This window comes from Acipenser ruthenus, chromosome 10, assembly GCF_902713425.1.
Source record: "Acipenser ruthenus chromosome 10, fAciRut3.2 maternal haplotype, whole genome shotgun sequence".
NCBI lineage: Eukaryota > Metazoa > Chordata > Actinopteri > Acipenseriformes > Acipenseridae > Acipenser > Acipenser ruthenus.
In genome coordinates, this window is record NC_081198.1 from 49,185,154 (window position 1) to 49,211,165 (window position 26,012).

At 43.9% G+C, this 26,012-nt stretch overlaps 1 protein-coding gene across 5 annotated transcripts in view; it reads left to right on the plus strand.

Moving 5' to 3' along the window:
* The first annotated feature begins 1,915 nt into the window (after window positions 1–1,915).
* The window catches only part of LOC117407515 (E3 ubiquitin-protein ligase HECW2), a 44,298-nt gene continuing 20,201 nt past the window's right edge, over window positions 1,916–26,012 (plus strand). For 3 of the 5 annotated variants that reach the window (XM_034012639.3, XM_059032479.1, XM_059032478.1), the window contains exons 1-5: window positions 1,916–2,722; window positions 16,286–17,079; window positions 22,771–22,878; window positions 24,940–25,034; window positions 25,835–25,910. In XM_034012639.3, coding sequence (XP_033868530.3) covers window positions 16,779–17,079; window positions 22,771–22,878; window positions 24,940–25,034; window positions 25,835–25,910 — 580 coding nt within the window. In that variant the 5' untranslated portion in view covers window positions 1,916–2,722; window positions 16,286–16,778. Of the gene's footprint in view, window positions 2,723–16,047; window positions 16,189–16,285; window positions 17,080–22,179; window positions 22,445–22,770; window positions 22,879–24,939; window positions 25,035–25,834; window positions 25,911–26,012 lie in introns of those variants that run through there. The other 2 variants (XM_059032477.1, XM_059032480.1) reach the window with 2 other exon arrangements.

The window sequence follows — 26,012 nt, forward strand, 5'->3', positions numbered from 1 at the left end:
TTGGTTGCCAGGACTGGCCTCCTAAAAATACACTGGCGCGAGTCTGAATAATAATAAGAATTTAAAAACAAAACTAAGAATAATTATGACAATAATAAAAGGAGAAAAATTCAACTCTGGTGTTGAGTTGTTCTGGTGGTATGCTGTCGAAAACACACTGAAACCCAGTGCAGCGTCACCAGTGTTACAGGGACTCCAGTCCCACTTCTCCCTACTCGCTAGCTAGTACGTACACACACACTGCAGTTGGCTCGAGAACCGTATTTACAAACGTCACTCGCTGCGGTTTTTTTTTTCTGTTGTACACACACACCTTTCATTACTGAAGTGAGTGCACTCCCTGTTTAAACAAACCACTGAACCCGGGCCAACATTAAGTGCCGGTCGTGAGGTTTTGTGTGACAACATGGAGGATGTTTTTGTTTATGCTTTTGGAAGAAAGTGTACTGTACGTAATCGATCGAGAGCTCGTCAAGCACAGCTATGCTCTTTGCAAAACCAGCAGAGACGCCGTTTTGCTTTTTCTGCACTGCTAGTAGTGCTAAATACAGTTCTGCAGCACCATATGACGGTAGATCGAAACATTTGGGCGACCTTACGACCAGAAGGCTGAGTGGTTTCCAAATGACTGGATTAAAAAAATTACACATGTATAAGGAGTCGTATATGCGTCTTTGTCATTTACTGAGACATTTCCTGGTGTGTCAAAACACAAATGAGACTTTCGGTATCGGTGGGAATATATATATATATATATATATATATATATATATATATATATATATATATATATATATATATATATATATCGCCATGTTTATCACAAGGAAATGTCTGATAAACAATGACACCATTAGTTGCACAGATATCCACTGAGCACCACCTGCGGTTGAGTTAGTGCCTGTTGTAATACACACAGTTAGGCCCTGTCCACACTATGAACCGTATTAGTTGCATTTAAGCCGGCTTAAAAGTGCTAAATACGGTTTGCGTCCACACTACGCAGCATTTAATACCGTACTCGAGATCACCTCAGGAGGTAGTCTAATTAGATCGCATCAGGTAGTGCGGTTTATCAGAAGTGTGGACGCTGTAATAACAAACTACATTTTTTGTGTATCCTCCAATATCCCAAAATGCTTTGTGGTATGTTTGGCGAAATACTCATAGCAGGCGCCTGAAGGACTTGCTATCAGTGTACACTCCGCACTAGGTATTCATTTTTATGCCTCAAAAAATCTGTCAGGACATCTCTGTTAAACTAGTGGGGAAAATAACAAAAACACAACGTTAAATTAGGCGACTGCAAAAATGAAATGCGAGTTAAAAGTAGGGTCGGGGATGAACAAATTACGTAATTTGTCAGCTCTGTTTGAATAAAATTAAGAGGACCAGAATTAGGCTCAGCCAAGATATGATAAAAACAAAGATTGTTTTGTAATTAACAGATTTTTTTCTGAGTTTAATTATAAAACAGAATCAGCTCAATTTGTTTAAAGGGACTTCATTTGATTAAAAATAAAACCTGAAAACTTCAAGCCCTACTTGTGTGTGTGTGTGTATGTCCTACACAGGTATCATAAAACTGAATAATGCATTAAAGAAAATAATACAAAAAGCACATCAACGATTTTAAATAACATACAGATATGATGTGTTCTCCCTAAAACGTAGATGTTTGTTAAATGCATTTGTATTTTTGTATAGTTGCTAATAGCCTATTCGGATTTTATGAGCTCGCTTGTATGCGATTGACTTCCTTTACTAGTCTGTGCAGTGTATATATATTGTTGGTACTGTAATCAGCGCTAGCTCATTCCCACCAGCACTGTACACAGCGGGGTACACTGGCGCAGAGGAAACACGTTTCAATCCAGCTGAAACTCGACTCTGAATACTGCCCCCCCAGCCGGGACATTCACGTTATTTATATAACCACCAGCAGCAGCGCAATAACACTGAACATGAAAAGAACACGCCTGACTGCTTGCCTATACTAACGCCGTGACGTTTGGAATGCACCCTTGAGTCCAGCCAGCGAGATGTCATAACGAAAATCGGACGATGTGTATTTTACTTTGTCTTTGATATCATCCACCCCAAAAGCCCCTTGTTCTTTTCTACTAGCACAGCACAGCATGTTTTAAATTGAAAGAGTTACGTTGTCCCGGACAAAATAATTACATGAGCGCTTGGGTTGTATCGTATTATAAAGGACCGACGCGAGTAGCGTGGGACAGAGAGGAGAAATATTAAACTACTAAGACAAGAAAACATTGCTGCTCGAAATTAATCTCGTACTATGAGGGTGATGTTGGTGCTGCAGCGGAAACTAGGAGAGAAGCGGATGCAAGGATTTAAATAAATAAGAAATGAGGTGTCTCAGGGAGCCGAGTTGTAGAAGATATCTCGCACCTAAAGAAGGTTGGTTAAAATTACAAACCCCCAAAAGAGGAGAATCCTCGGAATACCTCGGAATTGCTTCGTAAACCCCTCCTAAACTCCGTGCCTGGACAAAAGGGAGTGTTACATAGTACAGTGCAGCACGACAACAGCCGTGATTCAAAAACAGCTGATGGATGGATCCTGAGATACAAGACCTGTGGTTCAAAACTGGCACTGCTGGGTTTACACAAAAGAAGAAGAAGAAAAACATTGTTTTATTCGGACGATTCCTTAAAACCTTTAAGTGTTGCACTGAGTATTCTTGTTATTCGCTTGGGTAAGTAGACAGTTTCGCATTGTGGTACCTACAGACGTACCAGTTCCTCATGCAGGTTACGCAGTCCTTGTGATTTATTCCATTTTAATTTGCATTTTTCTTTCTTTCTATATTGTATTTTGGGATAAAGCTGACCAACAATATGACATTTTGTTTATGATAATCATATTTTCGCGAGTATCTGTTCAAATTGAAGTCTTTAATAATTGCCTTTTTGCGTGGGTGATATGTTTAAGTCTAGTGTGCTGTATTTAGGCTATAAGGCTTTCGTTTTAAAAAAACGGTACAAAAAGGACTGTTATTTTTTAATGTGGTCACTTTTTTACGACTAAATACAAGTGTAAATACATAGTGACTATTATGAATAGGAATATATTAATTTATAGAAACAGCAGTTCTCGCATCTGTCTTTTCTCTGTTCCTCAGAATAAGAAAGCACACCGGTACATCCATTTCTGTCAAGTTTTCTGGGAACGGTACAGTATGATGATGAAAGGCCTGGATTCATAATTATTCTGAACATTTGCATAATTATTGAAAATGTTGCAAAAAAAAAAAAAAAAAATGGAAGTCAATAAATCCAGTAAAATCACGGTTGTGTATACTGCCTCAGTAACATCATAACAGCCGTTCTTTCGTTCAGACACAAATGAATGTCACACTGTGCAGTGTTGCAGCGGAAGTTTTACTGCTATGCTGAATACTAGGACGAGTGAGTCTCGCGTTCAGATATGACAGCCCTGGCTTGTTATTACTGTAAATAATACAGCACTCTGGAGGGGCCTGCAAATAAACTTCATCAGTATACCGTGAGGTAAGAAGTGGAGTAGCCAGCGAGGCCCCTCATGTCACCACGTCACCAGTCCGCACGTTTACCGATAAAATCGAGGAGTGGAGGAGTAAAAAGTGCTGGTGTACGCCAGTATTAAATGATTATGCACCATATGGTGATCCATCTATATTTAATAGCAATCAGTGGATGGGAGGCTTTCTTTGCAAAACAAGTATCTATCTATCTATCTATCTATCCATCTATCTATCTGTCTATCTATCTACAGCTAGCTGCAGTGTCAGTATGTCACTATGTAGCTATCTTGATATCTATTGATCTATCTGTGTATCTATCTAGCAGGCTACAGAATCAATCTATCTGTCTGTGTCGCTGTCTTTTATCCACATTTACATTCTCAGACACTTGTCAGTTGCATTTTAATATTCACAGTTTTCAAAATCTATTCCAGTTGGGTCCAGTTGAGCTTGCTGCCTTCACATTGGTCTAGACTAGAAATACTGTGGCACAATAATGTTGGATTGACACTAATTAGATGAAATAGCGTGGTGTGTCTCCAGTTTCGGTAAAGTCTTGCAGTTGATTTCCAGACCCGGATTAACACTAATCAGGGACTAGCCAATGTTACTTTAGGTGAGGTGTTCGGAGGTCAGTGCTACTCAGGGTCTGTGAAGCCTGCTGCTTCAATAGTTTCAATAGGTTTGCTTTTGTCCAAGCCATGTATACATTGTACCTCATTTCATTTATTCATCCTCTTCAACTTTGTCCAAAAGTTTTATTTTTTTTGTTTTTTTTTAAATGAAAGTTATGTACAGTACTTGGCTCGAACAATAACGAACAAGTGTTTGTGATTCATGTCAGTTAACAGAGATGTTTTTGGGAGGTATTCATATTAAAGTCACAGTTACTCTGACTGCCTGTCAATTTCTGTCATAATATAAAGAGTCTTTATATTAAAATGACCATTGTTTTAATTGAACTCTCTGCAGTTCTCAAGAAACAATTAATATTAATTAAAAACTGTATTTGATTTTGTTTGATCACTTTTGAGTTGATATATAAATCGTTCAGACAGGAACAACGTCTGAGCTGTCTAACCTGCAAGGTATCTTTAGCCATGCTTTAGTAAGATGATTAATCAGGGAAGCGCCCCCCACCCCCAACCCCCCCACCCCCCACCCCCCCTCCTGTGCACGCCATTGACTATAGTGTTACAGTGATGCATTGAATTTAGAAACAATCTTTTGGATTTGATGCAATTTTACACGTGTTAAAAAACGCAAAGAGAGGGAATGGGACGAGTGTTCAGCCGGGTGCAATTGGAAACGAGCAATGGTGGAGTCCTGCAGAGGGTTAACCAAGCACACATGGACCTGGAAAGCTAATAGAGGGTCTTGATGTTACAGGGAGCCCAGTACTGCTGTGCAATGGGATGAACTCATTGTTGCTGAGCTCTCATGCGTTCCTGTTGAGCCCAACAATTAAAAGTAAAGAGTACGACGGGTGCATAAGAGGGTCGGGGTTTAAAATGCCAGCAAGCGTTTATTCTGGTGTTTTTGCAGGTAAGTGATTCTGGTTTTGAAAGTCATAGAAACACAGTTTTCAGATACATTGCTGTTGGATTAACTGTTTTCTTTTAGTTTTCCAAAAATGTAACTCTCCAGACGACTTGAACACATGTACTGTACACGTGTTGATTGATGGTTCAGAAGGTTTGAGATCTTTGACCCCCGTCCAGTCCCAAGTCCCACAGTCTTTTCCTGTTTTGAGCTGCTGTGAGATTGCATGATGAAGTATTCCTCACATTGACACCTGAATGAACCTGCTTCTTGCAATCATTAGAACAGCACAATGGAGAGGGGTCTGCAGAACAGGATTCAGACAAACGATCACGTATCTTCAAACATTTCATCACGTAATCTTCAGTACTACTAACTGCATCCCTGGGTGTGTCTGTATGTACATCACTGGCAGTGACATGCACAGGGGGGTGGCTGGGTGGTTTTAAGCCCCTGCCTTCCTGCCCTTATGCCCCAAAAGTGCCCCTTTTCTCAGTCATGCGATACTTGAAAAGTGCCTTTTTTCTCAATGAGCCCCTGCCCTTTTAATGTCCTCTGCACGTTGCTGGTCACTCGTATCAGGTTGCTTCATGTCTTTAAATACAAGGCAGTGTTTTAGGATGAAGTATCACATTAGAAATAAATTAATGTTTAGTGAATGGGTAAAGCTACATTAGTTTACCCAGTTAAAACAGGAAATGTGCACAGTGTTCACACGATGGTTCTGTAAGAACGCTGCTGTGTCAGCACCTAATCCTAAACTACAGGGGGGAAAAGATTGCATGTAACAGCAACACAAACAAACCAAAAGTCACTTTCAGAGTGCCTGTGATGCTCAGATATCACAAAGCACTTAATAGCAAACGAGGCGTTGTGACCTGCAGGGCAGCTCCACAATCCAATGCAAGATGCACTGCAAACAACTGGCATAAGACTTACTGAAAAACTGATCAATGAAAAGCAGGTGAATGTTTGGTTGTTTGTTTTCTCTTGATCCAGCATGACCAGCTCTCAGTTCAGATCAGCTGCAGGAGCAGAGTTGCCCGCAGAGTAGCACAGGCAGGTCAAGAGCCTGGCCACAAGTCAACGAGCACCTGTCTTAATAGACATATGATACAGCACCAGGCAGCTACTGTATAGAAAAGACATACAGCGATTTTGGATAAGGACGTGATTTTATATTCATAAGGTGATGCAGAATTTTTCAGATTCCATTAACCATTTTGTGCATGAAATATTGAAAATAGCGGGGAAAAAGTAGTTAGGGACCCATCATAAATGTATTTTTCATTGAAAATGTGCTAAACAATGTTTCCATTGCTTTATACGAGAGTAAAATGGCATCCTCATATGAGGTCATCATGCATTTGTGTCTTCCATATGTCCCCATATAAAGACTAGAAGAATGCTTTTTTATCCACCCCCAGAGGGTTAATGATGACATTCAGATGGATATTTTCACACAAGTGTTGCCCATCCTAACATTGCTGTCGTACTGAGCAGAAAAGCATGTGCTTGGCAATGGAGTGGTCTGCTGGAGTGTAAGCAGCAATGTTGTGGTTCTCAGCCTGTTTATTTACTGTAGACTTCATTAACAGGATCGAGGAGACTGGCAGACTGAGGTTGTGAGAGGGGTCTTTGTTATGCAGACAGCTCAGCGTTTGTCCGGACAATGTAGGCATGCAATTAATGGAACATGCCTCACACTGCTAAAAGTTTTTGTTGACTGTCAACCAGGGCTATTTCAATACCCTTAATGCGAGTGCATTACACTAATGAATAGACAAAATGTTTGTCTTCTGAACTGCTTGTTTCTTACCTTGGCACACTCCACAAGCATTCATTTGGTTAGACTCCACAAGCATTCATTTGAGTGCTGCTGTGGGATTCTGAAGGATGTGTTTGCTTTCCATGGCTGGGATTCCCCATTCTGAATGCTCTGTGTTTGGAATAGATGCAGACCGGAGGAGCCAGTGTTTCAGCAGGTGCTTTCACACTGCCTCTGGCTGTATGCCTCCACAGATTGCACTGGATTCTAAAAGCCCAGATTATGCTGGTGAGCCTCTCACTTTAAAAAGTCTCTGAATGGACAGACTACTTTCCCTTGAAATAATTTCAACTGACCAACATGTAAGAACGTAATAACATAAGAACATTTCCGAGTGAGAGGAGGCCCATCCGTGCTTGTCTGGGTCCTAGCAGGTGATAGTTTTCAAAACATTGTCATGTCAGGTCTTCTAGGATCCCAGAGATACAGAATCAACAGCATGACGAGGTAGCTCATTCCACACCCTGTCCACTCTCTGTGTGAACAAGTGTCTCCTGCCCTCTTAAGCCTATTGCCACTTCATTTCCAGCTCTGGTCCTAGATATGGAGGGCTGCTATACAGTGCTTATTCTTTTTCAGGGCAATGCCATCAACAGGAATTGTAAAGGAATCCCCCACAGAGCCAATAGTGTGCTCAACATGGGCTTCTAGGATGTCAGTCTTCCACTGCACTTTAGAAGCATGGCTTAGTGTGTTGTTGCAGAGAGACAGTCAGGGTTGCACTGTTTGTATCTGCAGGCACACCCTGCTCAGTGTGTGCAGCAGTGTGATTATCCTGCTTGCCTGTGAATTATTCACTGCTCAGTGTGTGTGGTACTGAGACAGAGGACCAAGCAGGGAAGGGACCGGGCATGGGGAATACGTGTTTGTGCTGACAGGCAGACCTCTGTTTTTCATTACAAGTCTATCACTGTATGTAATAGTGCGTGTATGTGTTATATATTGATTACTGAATAACAAGTTATCCAGTCGCTGCAGCATACTGCCCTTCTTTCATTGCACTTCTCTGGTGAGTGGCTTTCCACCTGGGTGAGTTTAGCCAACACCACAGAAAATAGTTAGTCCAGAATTGGAATTTGAAACCATTACAGTGCTAACTTTCTAACACAAGTTGTAGGAACAGTGAGTATTTTGAGATACCATTTATTTTTTATGCTTACATTTTGCTTTGCATTTACCAGAGCAGACTTTAAGAAGGGATTGGGTTGGTTTGGTCCACAGGCACCAAAGCAATCAGCATTTCTCAGTCCCCCTCTCCTCTCCCACCAGGAAGGTGGTGGCTGCAGGACTTCCCTCCCCTCCTCCTCACTGATAATCTGGAGGTCGGAGTGGCAGGTTTGAGGAGACCCGTACTGTACATACGGCCTCTCATTCAGGTTTCTGGGAAGCAGCTGTGAGAATCCTGGTTCGCAGCCAGAACCAGGATTAGAGTGAATCGCAGCACAGCACAGCAGGCTAGGGAGGCTCACGTTAAATGGGATTTACTTGCAGACATGTGGAGCATAGAAAATTCTAGGCGATAGAAAATTGGGAATCATTGGCTAGTGGCCCAGCAAAACCTTTGGTTAAGGATGGTTATATATAGTATGTTTGAAACTTAACCTTATCAGGAAAAATTTTTGTAACACCAAACTCCTGGCTCCTGACCATTTCATTAAATATCCTTAATTGAAGGTAGTTTTGTGGGTTTCAAGCCATGGTCATTTTCCAGTGTCTCAGTTGTGTCTCCCTGCATCAGGAATCCCTGCATCAGGAATAGTAGGTTTTCAGGATAGTTCATTCAGTCCTTGTTCAGTGAGACTGCAACTTCTGCCTACTGTCATTAACCTGTGCAAAACCACAGCTGGTAGAAACTGCAGGCTTTGCAGATTGATCACGTTACGCTCGGTTCTAGACAGCCCACGTGTCGCTGTGGTTGGATAACCTTCAGATGTAACCAGGGTACATCCACATTATTCCACGGCCGGTCTACCTGTCACAATTCAATTTACCTTGCAAATTGTAGAGGAATGCCGTAGTGTGGCTTGAGCAGCATCTTCTTTGAACATTCAATCACTTCCATCCTGTCTGAAATAAGAATATGAACCTGTGAACACAAACACACGCATGCACATAGACACACAGACTACATTAATCAATAACTGGTAACCATAGGTGTAACCCTAAAGTGTTATCATCCCTTGCCTGCTTACTGACCAATTAAAAGTACCCATTTAAATTTTAACTGCAATGGAAATGCACACACTGTAGTAGCTCACAGTGACCTCAAATTGCAGTTACCATGAAGTCTTCAGTAAAGTGGAACAGAGTTGACGTGCTTTTCTGTTTCTCTTGGATATTGTTTGTGCCGCGCTCGCTCCTGGTGTTCGGTACTCTCCTCAGCGCCGTTTGCATTGACTCATTGACATGGCAGGTTGTTAAATGAGCTATTTGTATGCTAGGCAGCGTTTAACTAACTGCCGATCTCTCAGATAAATGAATGCAGCTTACTTAGCCTTGGGCCACAAAGTTAACGAATGTGAGCTATTGCTGGGTGTTTTGGTGACTTTGATTTAACAATTTAGTCATTTCATTATTTGTTTTCTGTGTAGCATTAGAGGTTTCAAGGGGTTGTGGAAAATGTCAACTCGGTCCAGTTCTTAATACAGTATATACTTATCTCTCCAGGAGATAATGTGATGTGACAGACTCTGAGATGTGTCTCAACATTTAAAGAGATTGGATCTATTCAATGGATTTGTATGATGCAGTGATTTCAATAATTCAAGCCAAACCCTTCCTGGCTTTTACAAACATTTGTTGTTTGATTTTAATTGATAAAGAAAGAGCCCTACTTTAGCAATCTAAATAACTGCTGTCAATAGGTCTGCGGCTGTGTGATAGTGTAGCCAATAGTCAAGGCTGGATAATGACAAGAGTAACAAAGGCAGGAGCTGCAGTTAAACACTGACTAACAAAAACATTTGGTCAGGCTAAATTGGCACTCAGTGATCCAATCTGGCCTGGCCACGTTTTCACCCGGTTTGTATGTTTTAAGTGCCCCTGCAATCTGTTCAGTCTGCCTGTTGGAGGGGAACCAGACCCAATACAGGGATTCAAACTAAAAATACCTGCCCTGATACAAATATATACCAAATCTGCAAACCATCCCAACCCCCACACCAAATATATACGCTTTCATGTGCAGTTTATCTAACCTCTGCACAATCCTTGACCTCACCTGAGAGCGAGACTGCCTGCTAGGTAGCCCTGACTCTGGCCAAAAGTTTTAAAATAATTAACTAATTAAATAATTAACTAGTTGTGCTGAATAATGTCACATATTAACATACTTAATTGCATACCACTTTGTAGTTTTCCATATGCTTAAAAAAACTGACAAATTGAAAAATGTGACATTTCATAATCTAACATGAAACACTGTACTACTATTATGGTTTGTGGTAGACTTTTGCAATATCATTTTGTAGTTTCTTTGATGTTGAATAAAAGATCTACGTTATGTTCATATATTATTATTTTTTATTTTTTTTAAATGATGTCTTAATCCTGAAATTCTAGGGGATGATAAACTTTTGGCCAGAGTTGTAGTTGTGCTAGTGCTGGTGATGGTGCTGGTGCCGATGGTGGTGCTGGTGCCGGTGGTGGTGGTGGTGGTGCTGGTGCTGGTGCCGATGGTGGTGCCGGTAGTGGTGCTGGTGCCGGTGGTGGTGGTGGTGCCGGTGGTGGTGCTGGTGCTGGTGCCATTGGTGGTGCCAGTGCTGGTGCCGGTGCTCTAAACAAAGTTGCTCTTGGCACCAGTATTTGGGTGCTTCTGAATGGCTGTTATCGTATTCTTCTGTTATTGTAACTACTGCACTGGGATCATTTTAGAGCCCCAAGAGACAGCACTTTGTTTTAACTTCTCGGAGATGGCAATTTATGCTTGGCTGATGCCCAAAGCTTCAACAAATTGAGCAGTGTAAGAAAAAGGGGACACATTTTCCTTTCCCTGTGTCTTTCCCTTACTGTTTACGGCCACAGCCCTCTCTCTTTGTGACCGCTTTCTCTTTGCCATTGCTGATTCACTCTAATGACGATTGTCATGGAGCAGCCTAACCAGTATGACTGCCCTTGCTGCTGTGGCACCTGCTCGAGATGCACCCACAGGGGTGCAAATGTGGCGCTATGGCGCTAGATTTTAGCACCAGGGTACCATTCAAACATTAAATTCTGGCGCCAGTAGACATGTTTAATTTAATTGTATTTGTCTTATTCCTTAGCAACCATAGATGGTAGTTTCTGATCGGGTATGGACTACTCTCATGGCTCACCCACACTCATCCACATACACAGGAGAGAAGGGTTGTGTCATGTGGGAAGTTGTCAAGGGTGCTTGATTAGGGCAGGGTTTGATAAATTAGACTGTTTGCAATTGTGCTGCCCCCACGGCTTTATAGCCACATCACAATATCAGCCGAATATGCATCTCTAATTCTGGGTGATACCAAATCCAATGGGTATACAGGTCCTAATAAAGCATCCAGGGTGTGTATTTGAGGGATGGGTATTTATTAGCCTGCAGCTACACATTTCTCCAAACCATCCTGCACAGTCTAGCTGTTGCTAATCCAGCTATCTGTAGTGCTCTACTTCAACCTCGACACACACTCACACAATTTGTTTAAGTTCAGAACAGAAAATGAAGAACTTAAACCCACAAATGTCCTCTAGTTAGTCTCTCTAACTTTGGAGCCAGTCCAGCAGTCAGTCACTGTAACAGTTCACCAGTTAAACATTGTTAAAGCAGTTTTTGTAAAAGCACTCACTTTGACGAAGGCCATCGATGTCATCAAATTAACATCATGCAGCAACCAACCAATATTATCTTGGAAGCCTGTTGCCTTGCGAGAATGGGAAATCCCTGCCATAGTGTCTTCGGATTGGTGGAATGCACACTGGATGGATGACAGCTGTTGCATTAGATGGGAACACATGCCTGCAGCTATTAAACTGACAGCTGTTTAGCTGCATTGAATGCAATTGAAGATCCCGATACTGTACAGTAAATCTTAACTGCAGTATGAATTCATGTGGGTTGAAGTATGTGGGAAGGCAACTAGGTGATTTGTTTGTGTGAAATGTTCAGCGAGAAGTATGCAAAGATGAAAGATGCACACAAGATGCATCCTTGGGAATAGGTCCTAACTCCCCTGTCTTTGAGGTATGAGGTATGCAGAATGCTATTAAGGTTGCTGTGAAGTCAGTCTGGAATGGCAAGGCTATCATACTCACAAGAAGAGTGCCGCTGATAATGAGGAGAGAGAGCGACAGGCAGAGTGTGACAGTGTCATGAGTGCATCCTATCTCTTGTAATGCAGCCTCTGTCTGGCCCTGTTAAAGAGACTGCCAGGCCAATAACATTGCCTGGCCTCCTTGATGAAATGTAGCTGTCCTTATAATTCAATTGAAGTGCACTGTCTGTCTGTCTGTCTGTCTGTCTTAAAATGCATCAGATTTGTGGTAAAGATTGAAAATGTGCCCCATCTTCCCTAATCAGACATGAGGTCTGCATTCCTGTCTCTCTGCCATGCTATCTGGAGCCTTCTTGAGGTGCACTATCGTAACTGCATCTAAAAGCTGAACTGCTTAGTGAAATGGGGCAGAAGGCTGTACATGGACTTGGATAGGGTCAGGGCTACGTCTTTTCAATCTGAATGTAGTTGCTTGGTTGTCCACATGGAAAGTGTCACAGTATAAAAGGTTGCAAGTTCTTGAGTAACTCAAGATGGATTTTTGAGAATTAGGAGTGACCACAACCCGTGGATTAGGGTTATGGTTAGTGTGAGTAACAGTGAAATGAGCTTACAGTATTTGGATAGGTCTCCTGTTAGAATGAAGAGATCTGTGGAAAGAATCTTCCTCTAGTTGTAGGTTCTTGAGGTTAGGGTTAGGGTTAGAGTTCTGGCTGGCGTAAGGGCTAGGGTTAGGGTTGGAGTTAGGGTTACAGTTAGAGTTATAGGGTTGAGGTAAGGATTAGTGTTATGGTTAGGGTTGTATTAGAGTTAAGATTATGGTTATAGGAAGTGTTAGTGTTACAGTAACAGCAAAAGGATCTTTCTTATTAGAAAGTGGAAGTGAATGACATAAGAGCGAAGCCTCTTTGTACCTTCATACCTCTCTGGGTGTTACCTACGCTTTACCATGCCTTCGATGTGCCTTGTTACACTTTTGTATGCTTTTACTATGAGGAACTTCTATAAGGGAATGGCAGTTCTGTATTTTTTTTTGTTTACTGGGGGGGAAGGGGTTACAGGTGTCCTGTTGAAACCCATCAGTGACAAACAGCAGTGGCATCAGACATAGATGAAATTGAATTTAGTAGACTGCTTTCTCGGACAAAGGGACACTTGTTTTTGCACCCCTGACACTCATTACCTGTTCTTTTATATCAGATCCCCTCTATGCTATAGTGTGGCTGAAGTAAGTTGTTCAGTGTCCTAACAGACGGTCCTGTGTGCCGGGCTGGAGCGAATCTGCTGGGGTGATCTGGTTTGTATGCTGGCCTTTTCGGGTGACAGCCGAGCTGAGCTCTTTAACGCAGCTAAGCCTGGCATGGTTCCAGCATTGCAGCTCTAACCTCGCAGCAGAGAGAGTGCGCAATTCAGCATCTCTCCTCTCTTTCTGCACAGCCCAGACCTCTGACCCAAGACCAGCAAGGGCTGAGTGCCCTTCACACACAGACAAGGGGGCCGCTGGGATTAGAATGCACACTGCATACTTCTTCAGTCTCTCTTGTGCTTACTGCTAATTCAAGGTGCTGATGAATATTAATAATAAAAAGCTCAGTATTATTTTCTGAAATGCATGTTTACATGTTCCCTGGAAATAGGGCAGTAAGCCTTCTTTCATTAAGCTGTCATTCATTAAACATGGTTTCACATATTGCTGGATGTGCTGGAGAGGCTGCACTGAAAGGCATGCTTGGAAACGAGTGAGCACTGATCTTTAGGATTAACCTAGCTGATTAAAGGGTGTGCCTAGCTAAAAATAATGTAAAACAATGCAGCTCCATATTACTGTAAAATAACCCTAAACCTAAAAAAAATGATACTGATGAGGATGATGTACAAAAAAAGGAATTAAATGATCTACAAAAAAACCAAAAACGTGCTGTTTGTAAGCCTGGCACTGCAGCGGTTCCTGGTGTCTCATGTCCGTGTGCATTGCCGATGCTTGGTAGAAGCAATGATAATTTACACTCCTCTGCAAGAGAACTGCCTTGTGCTGCGTCAGGCAAATGTGAAACTGCAGCACCTTTAAACGCCATGGTGAGCCACGCTATGCGGCCTCTTAACAGACAGTCCTGTGGGTTTATATAACCAGCCTTCTTCAGGTCAATACGATGAAGCTTGACTAGTTTAACATCCGTTCCCATCCCCATCGTCCGGGACTGGGATTAAACCAGGATTGCAGATTGGCACAATGGGAGGCACCAACTACTGGTTCTGATGCTGCTGAACAAACAAAAAAAAACCCAACAACAAACATGAAAGCAATCTACTAATCAGGGTGATAGTGAACATAGGTGAATTATACAATTCTATTAAACCAGCAATGGTCTTTGAGCTTTTGATAACACCTGGCTGTGGATTGGACTGTTTTCTGCAGATGGTACAAGCAGTAAGCAGTTATGGGTGTGGTGATGCAGAGGGAGATAACCTACAGCACCTTGCCCTCCGTCAGCGGTACTCAGCTCCAGTCCTCGAAGGCCACACCAGTTCCTCAGTTCTTTAATTCAGCTATAGTAAAACAATCAAACTAAGTCAAGTAGACAATGACGGCATGATAGATAGTCTGTGCAGGACTGCTGGGAGCAGATCTTGTGAAATCCAGTGTGTTACACTCGCTGCCAGCAGCTCTAAATCTTGTTTCCCAGAGACATTGTGAAGATCCCGAAGCACATCCAAATGCACGGCACACCCCACGCTTGCCTGCCAATGAAGACGCCTTTACTGGAAGACATGAGACACACGCACAAAATATTACCAGCCTTCTAGCTACTTGCTTTTCAGGGCTTGTAAACTACTCATTTGGGGATCTGGCCCAGAATGTCAAAGTTTTTTTAAAGGAATGAATCCCCCTTGGTAACCCTCCCAAACATTTTTTAGTTCATCATTCTCCTCTCACCCTCTTACTCTATATGTATGATGCCGTCATGATTAGTACAGCAGGTACATTTTCACATGGTCTTAATAAGTGACCGCTGGAATGTTGGCATGAAAGGACAGGTGGCCCGCTGATCGTTTAGGTGAGGCTACCTTAACCTCCACCGCCTTGCAATTACAAGGCACTGACCATCGCAGAACTGTTGGGAGGAAACCTCTGGGGACCCCAGTCTGAGGGTGCCCTAGAACGGGTTTATATTGTATTTTACGAAAGTCTAAAATGATGGTAAATGACAAGCATCAGTTGGGTGCGAGCTGGTTTCTGTGCACAGTATTTGTGTCAGTGCCTCAGACTCTCTTGACAGCAGAGCCTTACACAGAGTGGCCTAGTTGAGAGAGGGGCACCCAGGGGACTGCCAGCCTCCTCCTCCCAGCTAATGCAGGACCAGAGCCTTCCCAAAGCCCCGGAGCGGAGCGTGTCTGTGTGAGGGTGTGCTAGATATCATTCCCCACAACGTGCAGCTCTGAGATTGCAAGGCTCTGTCTAACGTTATTTCATGTCATGTTATCTGTCTGTTTTATTTGAATCTATTACTGGTTTTTATCAAATACACGCAAGAGATATTAACCATGTCCGGGTGAAGAGATGACATGTAGCTTCTGTTTTGAGTTTGGGGATTCGTGGTACTGAGTACAGTACAGTACAGTACAATGCAGATCCTATTAATCTGAAGAATTGCCATTTTCCGATAATCTTGGAAATGTGAAGAGGATCTCAATGGTTCTCATCACAGTTAAGCAATGAGCCTCCCAGTGATGTAATAGCTCCTGATGGACAGTGCTGATAGAGCCCTTGGCTGTCCTCTGTCTGTGTGTGTGTCTGTGTGCGTCAGGATGCCTGATCCCCAGCTCTAAGCCCCTGTGTTTCTGGCAGCAGCTTGCTTTATTAATCCCTCTCCAGTGCAGTGGAGCCTTGTGATCTGAACAACCAGCAATGACTCCTCGTCCCTCTGAATGCTTCATTCCTGTCAGGGCCACAGTGAAGCTCTCAAGCCTTGTCTGAAACTGTCTGTTCACCAGACAGAGAGACAGGTTAAATATGAAATATGAAATGTTATAGTTAGTTGGAGTTGTGCATACATGTGAGTGTTTTTGTGCGGTGAGGGATGGGGGGAGGGGATAAGGCTGGCCAATTAAACACCTTCTAAACCCTTTTTTCTCTCTGTCTCCCTCATGCAGGTCTTCAGAGAAGTCACCACCCCCCTCCTCTAGCCCTTCTCTACCATCCTCGATTCAGAAACGTCTGGAAACGTCTGGTTTGGGAATCATTGGAAATCCTGCAGCCTCCCCCCCCCCCCCCCCCCCCACCATCTTATACTGAACCCCTAACCCTCGTTCCTTTGACCTGACAAGTGAATCTTAGGGACCTCCCCCTAAATCTCCCCACCCACAAGTTCCCTCCCTCCCTGGACATGTATCTCGCCCTTAATCAATGAGCCCACTTACCATACACCAAGCCCCTTCAAACTGCAAACCCAACCTATTTGCCCTAAACCCCAATCTGACCTGTTTATTATCACATCCCCTTTTATATTACATCACATCTCTTTAAACCTGACACCTTTGTCAAGCCCGACTCCCACGGTCTCATACACAGTGCCTCAACGATTCACTGGTCCCCACACTTCCCTGGGCAGCCCGCTGTCCTCTCCCTGCCCTCCCCTCGCTCTGAATGGCCATGGCAGCCTCTGCGCGGGAGCACCTGCAGTACGTGCGCCGGCGCAATCCCCAGATGCGCTACACGCTGAGCCCGGAGAACCTACAGAGCCTGGCCGCCCAGAACGCAGGCCCTGCCGAGCCAATGGGCTTCCAGCGCGCCAACAGCGACACAGACCTGGTCACCTCCGACAGCCGCTCCTCGCTCACCGCCAGCACCTATGAGTTCACGCTCGGCCTGGCGCAGGACCTCATCATCTCCTGGGACATCAAGGAGGAGGTGGACGCAACGGACTGGATCGGCCTCTACCACATCGGTGAGTGCGCCGTCACTGACGCCAGCGTCGTTTATTCCAGGTCCTTATTAGCACAGTTAAAGTCAGTGAACGCACATACAGAGGCTTCTCCTGATCATGCAATACTCACACAGTACCCAACAGGTTAAAAATGTCTGTATAAAACAGAGTTTATCAGATTATTGTTAATTGCAATCCAACATGTTTATAGAAGGTGAGGAGTGTATGGTAAAAGTTTGGTGCAAAAGGTACCATGTTCAACCCCCCCCTTAAATACACCCTAAATAATATTTTCTTGAAATGCATATTGTTACACAGATCTCTGCAAAATATTCAGTGCAATTGACTACGCAGGTGTTAAAGACATTAAAAATGAAGAACGGATTCAGTCTGATTGTAAGGTGGTTGTTTCACGACTACATTGAGACCTTTCTGCTCCACCCCCCTGGAGTCCCGGCCCCACTTTGAGAACCCCTGCTTTAAAATATAAATATTGTGCTGTTGGGCTCCAGTGCAGATCTGCTTCTTACTCATTTTGAAACCCTGTTGGTTGTATATTTCTTTAAGAAAAAAAAAACTGCTGAAGAGTCATCTCTCAGCCCAGATTGGTGCTGTTCAGAATCGCTTCAGGAGTGCTGCCTGGTTATCATGCCTTTAGAATGAAACCCAGGATAATAATATGTTTCGACAGCCTTCATACATTTTCTTTTTGCGGTGTATTTCAAATAGGAGTTTTCAGTGATCCTGTCAAGGAGTGACATCACTCAGTTTAGAATGTCTGGATCTTCCGGTCACTGCTGTTTTTTTCATCACGGTTGTGGTCTCCATGGAAACAGGTAACCATGTGAGGGAAGGCACTGGGCTCCCCACACACAGAACTAATTTCCATCTCAGCGCAGAGTGCAGCCAAACCCTCTGATTAGTGAATTATTCCTCAAGCATAGCCTTGTCTGCCAGCAGCATGTTGACCACAAGCACATACCAGGGCATAATGCAAGAGCCCCATTGCGTAGCAGTGTGAGTGTTTCAAGCTTTTAGTGTGAGTTGAATAACCTCATGAACAGCTTGACTGTGCGTCTTTTTGCAGGTTAGGGATCAGAGAACAAAACTGTAATGTGCAATGGGAGGCTTGCGTAGACGTAAACCAGTCCATGTACATACAGAGGATCCTCATAATCCCGTTAATAGTTACACAGTACCTGTTGAAGAGTCACCTTTAATGTGTTTGTATAAAATTGAGAGAGTGACACACAGACAGATGGACTCTTACAGTCAGTGTATAAGGGTCCCTGTTCCTGTTCAAATATGCATCTGTGTGCCTGTATTTAATTCTGATAATGAAGACCATTTGGTTTCTGCAGGGAGTGAATATGTGGATTATTTGCTCCATCTGGTCATTTCTGGTGCATTCTGTGCATGAGCTGAGACAACATAGTAACGCTGGTTAGAGGTGCAGCATAGATGTCAGAAGCTGTCACTATTGTTTGTGACATTGAGGTATTCACCTTTTTAATAAGAGATAACACACTATTTAATATGCTTAAATGAGGAAATCGGTCTATCAAAGTTGAAAGCTTTTTTCAAAGTTCTTCAGTCTATTACAGAAGAAGCAGGGAAGAGTGTTCAGACATTTGATTACATATTTTGTCCTTCCTGCAAAACTGTGTTGTTCCCAAGTGTCATCTCCTGCCTTCAGTTACTCCAGCAGACCTTCCATTAACAGAGATGCTGGGACACTGTCTTTCCCAAATTTATTCTGACTCTCTTTCTGTTTATCTCTTACACTCTCCCACTGAACACAGAGTAAAACCGAGGTAGCTGTGCCACATTCTGTCAGTAGGACTTGGCGTGTTCCAACATGCAACACATACTGACAAAGACTGCTGTTTATCTTGTCATGCAGCGTTTAAAGTTCTGGTTGAGGGCAGATAGACGAGCCTTGCTGAAGGCACCAGTCAAACAGTGCCTTGAGCTGACTGTGCCCCCCAAACTGAACCGATTCTCTTAAATGAGAGTTTTAATATTCCTGTCAAGGCGTTCACCTCTCTGGGGGCTGCTGGTGTGCCAGCAGATTGATCTGCGGCATCATTGGCCCGTACAGCGAGTGCAGGGAGGCAGGCAGGCCTGTCACTTCCCTCTTCACAGCTCTGAAGTTCCAGTGTTCTGAGCAGCAACAAAGCAGCAGGCAGTGACTGCATGCAGAGCTCCAACAGCTTGAGCTGTTCAGGTTTTACTCCTGTGATAAGAGACTCTGGAAGGGTTCAAACTACTGCGCAGTGTTACACACACACACACACATACACACATGCACTACAGTTACAGTGCAGTTGATCTGACCAGTGTATTTTGCACCTTTTAAAGCTCTTTAAAGATCTTGCCTGAAAGTCTCATCTGGGAGGTGGTACGTTCACCAGCACCATGCTTCATGTTGGGGTATTAATTGGGTTCTGACTCAAGTGGAAGAGTGGACAGATTGTATAACTGACCAGGACTAACCATGATGGATACGATCTAAACAGATCATAATCCAAGAAGAAGAAGTGTTGACCAGGCCTGACCCTGCTGCTGCTGCTTAGCTTTCTGAGGTCACATTCCAAGAAAAAGAAGAAGAAGAAAGAGACCAGGCCTCTTAGCTCTCAAGCCCAGACCAAAGCTTGTATGGCTGCAGCTGGCTAAGATGTTTATTTTCTGCCAGTTTCGTTGTTGACTCTATACCGTAGATGCTCTTTCTCCTAGTGGACAGCATGTCACTGCCCCCTTCCACTGCACCCATGTTTTCTTAACCTTGTTGTGAGATATCCATGAATGGCTGACCTTTTCTTGACATGGCTGGTCAATTGGAACACCAGAGGAAATCACTTACATGCTGGGATGTTCCATTAGAGACGCAGTGACCCATAAGCTGCAGGTGGCTTGACTCCGGGATTTTTTTTTTTTATGAATGGATTATAGTAAGAAGTTAATGGATACGAGCTACAGGATAATACTTTATCATTACCACTATTACTTGTTAAACGTGCGCTTAAAAACAAATAGAAAGGCAGAAAGATGCAGGGCAGGGTTAAAGGAGTGCTAACCAAGGTCTTTGCGATCAATATGTTTTTGTTCTTGGTCTGCATATTTTACACTCCATTTCAGCATTCAAAGGACAGGAAAGAATCATCATCTTTTTTCCCTCGTTTTTATTATTGTTTAACCAAGGTCAATAAACACCATAATAAGTGTAAGTGCTGAGAATACGAGCCGTGCCTCGGAAGCTGACTCTGTGCTTCACTGGTGCACAAAACAATGAAACAATAACTGCAGAGATAGACTTTGTGTACCGGAGCGCACAAGATTAAGAGTCGCTTTCACCCCCGCTCGACGTGCAACAAGCCTGGATCTAAAAAATGAATACAGCTAAATTAGCAACATTATTAACTCTTAACATCGGCTGTCCCACTGTGGGAAGCTATGCCATACAGAAAAAGGCTGCACCTGCCATTAGGACTACAATAAAGATAGAAGCTCTAGCAGAACCCACCAGAACTTCTGGCAGACCACATCGTCACCAGCAATGGAAACACAAGAGGTCTGGATGGAACATTGTGAAGTGGGTCTGCTCTATCCAGTACTCAAGAGCTACTGCAATGGAGAGCCTGTGTGCATGGGTTCATAAGATTATAAAACCGTGTTGCCATGTCCTTTATTATAGATTATAGTATAACATGGCATTGCCATTGTAGGGCAACCCAAAGCGTTTCTACGAGCAGCAGAGCAAGGGTCTTTGTAAAGTATTTTTCAAAGCTTTAGTTGTAGAAGAGAAGTGCTGCTCTGCTGATCTCCACAGCTACACAAAGAGTAAAAGGAGTAATCTTCAGCCTGAACCAACGTGCTTATCCTTTCCCTGTAAACCCTGTGCTGAGTAAGGTGCTATCTGGGACAGCTAATCCCTGCGCAATCCAGCGAGTTGCGCTTCTCATCTCTTGTTGCACAGCACAATGAGAGACAAATCGAGAAGAGGGAAGAGAGGAGGAGAGCAGGGGAGTGAGACAAAGGCAAAGACAGGAGCTGGAGAGCTTGGCATGTTTAGACTAGTGCTTGTTATTGAGGTGCAGGGTAATGACAGTGCTGGAGGGTGTTCATATCTATATTTATACAGTGTTCTCAAAACTATCTTATGGAAGTCATTGTTCAACTTTAAAGCATAACATCATTCTACCTACAGAAAAAGGCAGAGGCTGAATGTTTGCAGCTAACAATTCAAATAATGTTTATCAATTCCTCTTCATCAATAATGTGTATAACTAGGGGTTAAAGAATATCCTGATGAATCCAGATTCTCGTTAAGATAGAGTGCTATTTATGCCCCTGGTGTGACACTGCCATGCCTTCCCAGCTCCCTGGTCTCCTCCTGCAGCTGTGGTCCAGTTTGAGTCTGAGGCGGAGAGATCCCCAGGGGGGGTAGCGTCTCGTTCCCAGCTCTGTGTCTCTGTGCAGCGCTCAGGAAGGAAGCAGTGAGGTCTTGTCTTGGTGTATCCTGTTGGTCATCCTGGACTCCACTCAGCTTGCTGTTCTTTTGCATTTCCCAAACTCTCTTTCTTCTAACAGACTAGCATGGATATTCACACGCTACTTCTAATATTATTGTTGAGCAGAAATGTTTCACATTCACTCCATGAATTTCGAATTCCCCTCAGTGTTGACCTCCAGGGAGAAGTTCATTGAAATATGCCCAGTAAAATATTAACTGTTAAAACTGTGCAGCTGATTTGCACCTTTCTTATACAAATCTGTGGCTTTCATCCAAACTCAAGCAAGATAATGTTCTCATACCTTAAGAAAAGGTGTTACCAGTACAAATGTAATATTTATTTCATATTCTATTTTTTTTACTTTTCACCCCTCTTTTGGATGAAATGGTTTGTGTCTGTCATAGATTTTTTTGACAGCTGTTTTTGGGGGGTTATAATCATAGAAACAGTGGTACAGATAAACTACTGTTTCTCTAATGGCGTTACTTGTCTCCTTGCAGAGCTAACAAGCTGACTGTCTGTCTCTGGAGTTCTGTGGCCCAGTGTGCCGTGTCCCCTGCTGTCTCTGTGTGTGGGATTGGGTGGAGGGGGGGGAAACATGTTTACAAACATCCTGTTGGGGCAGAGAGGAACAGGAAGTGGAGTGAGCTCTTTGAAGAATCTCAGAGGGAGGGGCAGCCTGTCCCTGCTCCAGCTCTCTCTGAATCACAGACAGGGAGAGAGACCGAGGGCTGAGGGACTGGTCCTGCAGTACAGACAAGGAGAGAGGCAGAGGGCTGAGGGAAGCCTGGTCTGGTGTGCCATGGATAGGGGGCCGACCGTGTTCTCCATTGTGATTAGGGAGGGCAGTCCGGACGGCTTGGAGATCAGAGGTAAGGGAGAAAACATTGCAGTGGATCTGGTTTTGAGAGCGGGTTGATTTGAAGGAGTTTGTGTTGGGAGACCCTGGGGGCTCCAGGGCACGAAGTGCTGAAGTGGCCTATGTACCAGAAAAAGACTGTATTAATTTCTTGTCACACTTGTAAGACTTTAACTGTGATCCACACTCCAGCTTATCTCCTCTGGATATGGTGTGTCCTCTGTTGTGATCAGCTGGCAGATTGACCCGTGGTCAGTCCCCGTGCGTGCTGCTCCAGCAGTCCCCGTGCGTGCTGCTCCAGCAGTCCCTGTGTGTGTAACACTCTATCTTTGTCCCCAGATGAGAACTGCCCCTCAAATGTGTGGGACTCAAAGAACCGCGGGGTGAATGGCACCCAGAAGGGGCAGATCGTGTGGCGGCTGGAGCCTGGGCCGTACTTCATGGAGCGTGAGTACAGACAGCGGCTCTCGGCTCACAGCCTCGCCCATAGGGACAGGCTGCACCCACTGGACGTTAAACTCTTAAACCTGTTATTCAATTAGAGTTTATGGAGGAGAAATGTAGTTCTTTACGACAAATTCCTTATGCCTACCCTTCATAAGGCATAAGGTTTAAGCAATTGGCATCATTTTTACACCTAGCTTACGCTCAGTTTTAAGTTGGACGTACCTAAGAGCCAGACTTGCGTCCAGTTGGTGCAACCCAGACCAGGGTTTTGATTTCCATTTGCCATTTGCCTACCCTTCACTTCAGAACCCTTTTCACATACATTTTCTTCACTTTTTAATATTCCCTTTGAAAGAGACACATCAGCACGAAGAAGAGGGATGTTTCAAAGTTAAGAAAACTTCTAAGAAACGTTCTGTGGAAATGGGTTTGAAGCTAAGCTGAGCTGCACCATTGATAAGACAGGGACAGCAGGTTTCTAATTTAAAGAATTTAGTGGGGAAATATACTGCATTGTTTAACTGCTTGAGCAAGGGTCAAACTCAAGTGTAGCATTTTCTGTAAAATATTAATAAAATAATAAAATAATTAAGAATAACACAGAGCTGGCAAGGATGCCAAGTCTACTGTCTTCAACACCATTGATTAAACAACACTTGGGAAGGAACATTTAACAGAATATTTGACCATCGTTGAGATGAATTATCTTGTTTAAATCTAAAAATCATAGCACACAGAGTTCTACACAGTACGGGAAATGAATCATTATGCAGTTCTGATGGTTAGAACATTTCCAGTAATTCAAACCACACTTACTTCAAAGGGACACTGTTTAGCTGACAGTGACCTTGCAGGAATACTGAAAAAAACAAAACAAATGTTTAGTCTTTACATTGAGAAATACTTCTTGCTGAAGCCTTTGAGTATTATTGCATATTCTTACCATGGAGTGTTTTATAGTTATGGATGAGCTACCTATGGTAACACAGTGCCTTCGGCTCCCGATTCGAAAAGCAATCTGCAGTTTAAAAGTGTCCACGGTGTCTGGAGATGAGAGGTTTTAACACTGGTATTTCTCATTAGTCTTCTTAGTGTCTAGTCTTGTGTTTTCCTACCAGCCGATTGCATTGCTATTTTGGTCACGTTTAGGTGAAAATTGATTTCTAAACCAAGAGTGAATTAGATGAGGTCAGTTAATAATTAATTGTCTTAAACAAATGTTGAAAATACTATTGGGTTATAAATGCCAGTGAGATTGAGATAGGGGCTTGGGGAGAGGGGCAGTGAGATTGAGATTGGAATAGGGGCCAGGGGAGAGGGGCAGTGAAATTGGGATCGTGACAGTGAGATTGAGATTGGAATAGGGGTCGGGGGAGAGGGGCAGTGAGATTGAGATTGGAATAGGGGCCAGGGGAGAGGGGCAGTGAAATTGGGATCGTGACAGTGAGATTGAGATTGGAATAGGGGTCGGGGGAGAGGGGCAGTGAGATTGAGATTGGAATAGGGACCAGGGGAGAGGGGCAGTGAAATTGGGATCGTGACAGTGAGATTGAGATTGGAATAGGGGCCGGGGGAGAGGGGCAGTGAGATTGGGATCGTGACAGTGAGATTGAGATTGGGATAGGGGCCTGGGGAGGGGCAGTGAGATTGGGATCGTGACAGTGAGATTGAGATTGGAATAGGGGCTGGGGGAGAGGGGCAGTGAGATTGAGATTGGAATGGGGGCCGGGGGAGCGGGGCAGTGAGATTGAGATTGGGAAGTAGCCGGGGAGAGGGGCAGTGAGACTGGGGGAGGGGCAGTGAGATTGGGATAGGGGCAGGGGGAAGAGTACTGGACCAGAAAAGGAAAGGTGCTCTGCTTAATGTTGGGTTGATAATTCCTGCACGTGTCCAGGTAGAATGAAGAACTGAAGGCTGTTCTGTTTACGGAAAAACCTGAACCAAGGTATGCTCCAGAACCTCACTGATTCCCTTGCCCTTCATGTTTAATCGTCTCTTGTTTTTTAACAGCCTGGCAGCTGGTTTGAATATCACTTAGTCTGTCCCTTTCTCTCCCTGCAGCTGAAATAAAGATCTGTTTCAAGTACTACCACGGGGTGAGCGGTGCTCTGCGTGCGACGACACCCTGCATCACCGTCAAGAACCCCGGGGTGATGGTGAGTGAACACACTAATAATGTTAATAAAGCTAGTAAGAGTAGACGGAAGAGTGGATTTCATTGGTTAGCACGCCTTTCATTTTAAAGCAGATTAGTAGATGTTTGTTTTTTTAATAACGGAAGAGATTCCTGACGCATTCAGCAGCGTTCCTCTGTATCTCTCGCTCATTCCCAAGTCTTCACGAGATGCTGATAAGACAGGAAGTGAGCTGCAGTGTTAACAGTGCTGTTTCCTGTGTGCCGCTATCCTCTCTCAAGAGTTATCAGAATCATTCTTTGAATTCATTGGGTCCTTTTTTGGTTTATTTCTCCTCCCTATTAAAGCGGGGCTGTGAAGCAGCGTTAGTCTCCTGTCACGTGAAATGCAGGGAGCTCTTTTGTCGGAGCAGACAGACACGTCTTCACACTCTGTAACTTCCAGAGAGAGCTCATAGCAACAGCTCCTCCCAGTCGTCACAATATGACCTTGCAAAGAACTTGCCAGGGGCCGGCCTGTGTATAGCTTGTGAAATAAAGGTGGTTCTCTGTGCCGTGCAGGGTGTGAAATGCACTTGCACTGGGGCGCTATGCTGAGTGTGTGCAATCTGTGTGCTGTGTGTGTTTTTAGCACTGCGTACTGTGCTGAGCTGAGCTGATGTGTCCTGTAGTGATTGTGTGTGTGTGTGTGTGTGTGTGTGTGTGTGCTTTGTGCTCTGCGTGTGTGTGTGTGTGTGTATTATACAGTGTGCAGTATGCTGTCTTCAGTATGCAGTGTGGCGTGCGCAGTGCTGAGCCCATGTGTCCTCTTGTCTGTCTCAGGTGGGAGCGGAGGGGCTGGCTGAAGGAGACATGGTCGCACAGCCCTGTCGGAAACTCGTCAGCTTCACACTGTCAGGTACACCAGTCCCTCACTGGGGGCAGGTCTTAACTGGAACAGGGAGTATTTACATATTGATTGATTGATTGATTGATTGAAAAAAGATTGCAGCTGGAAAAT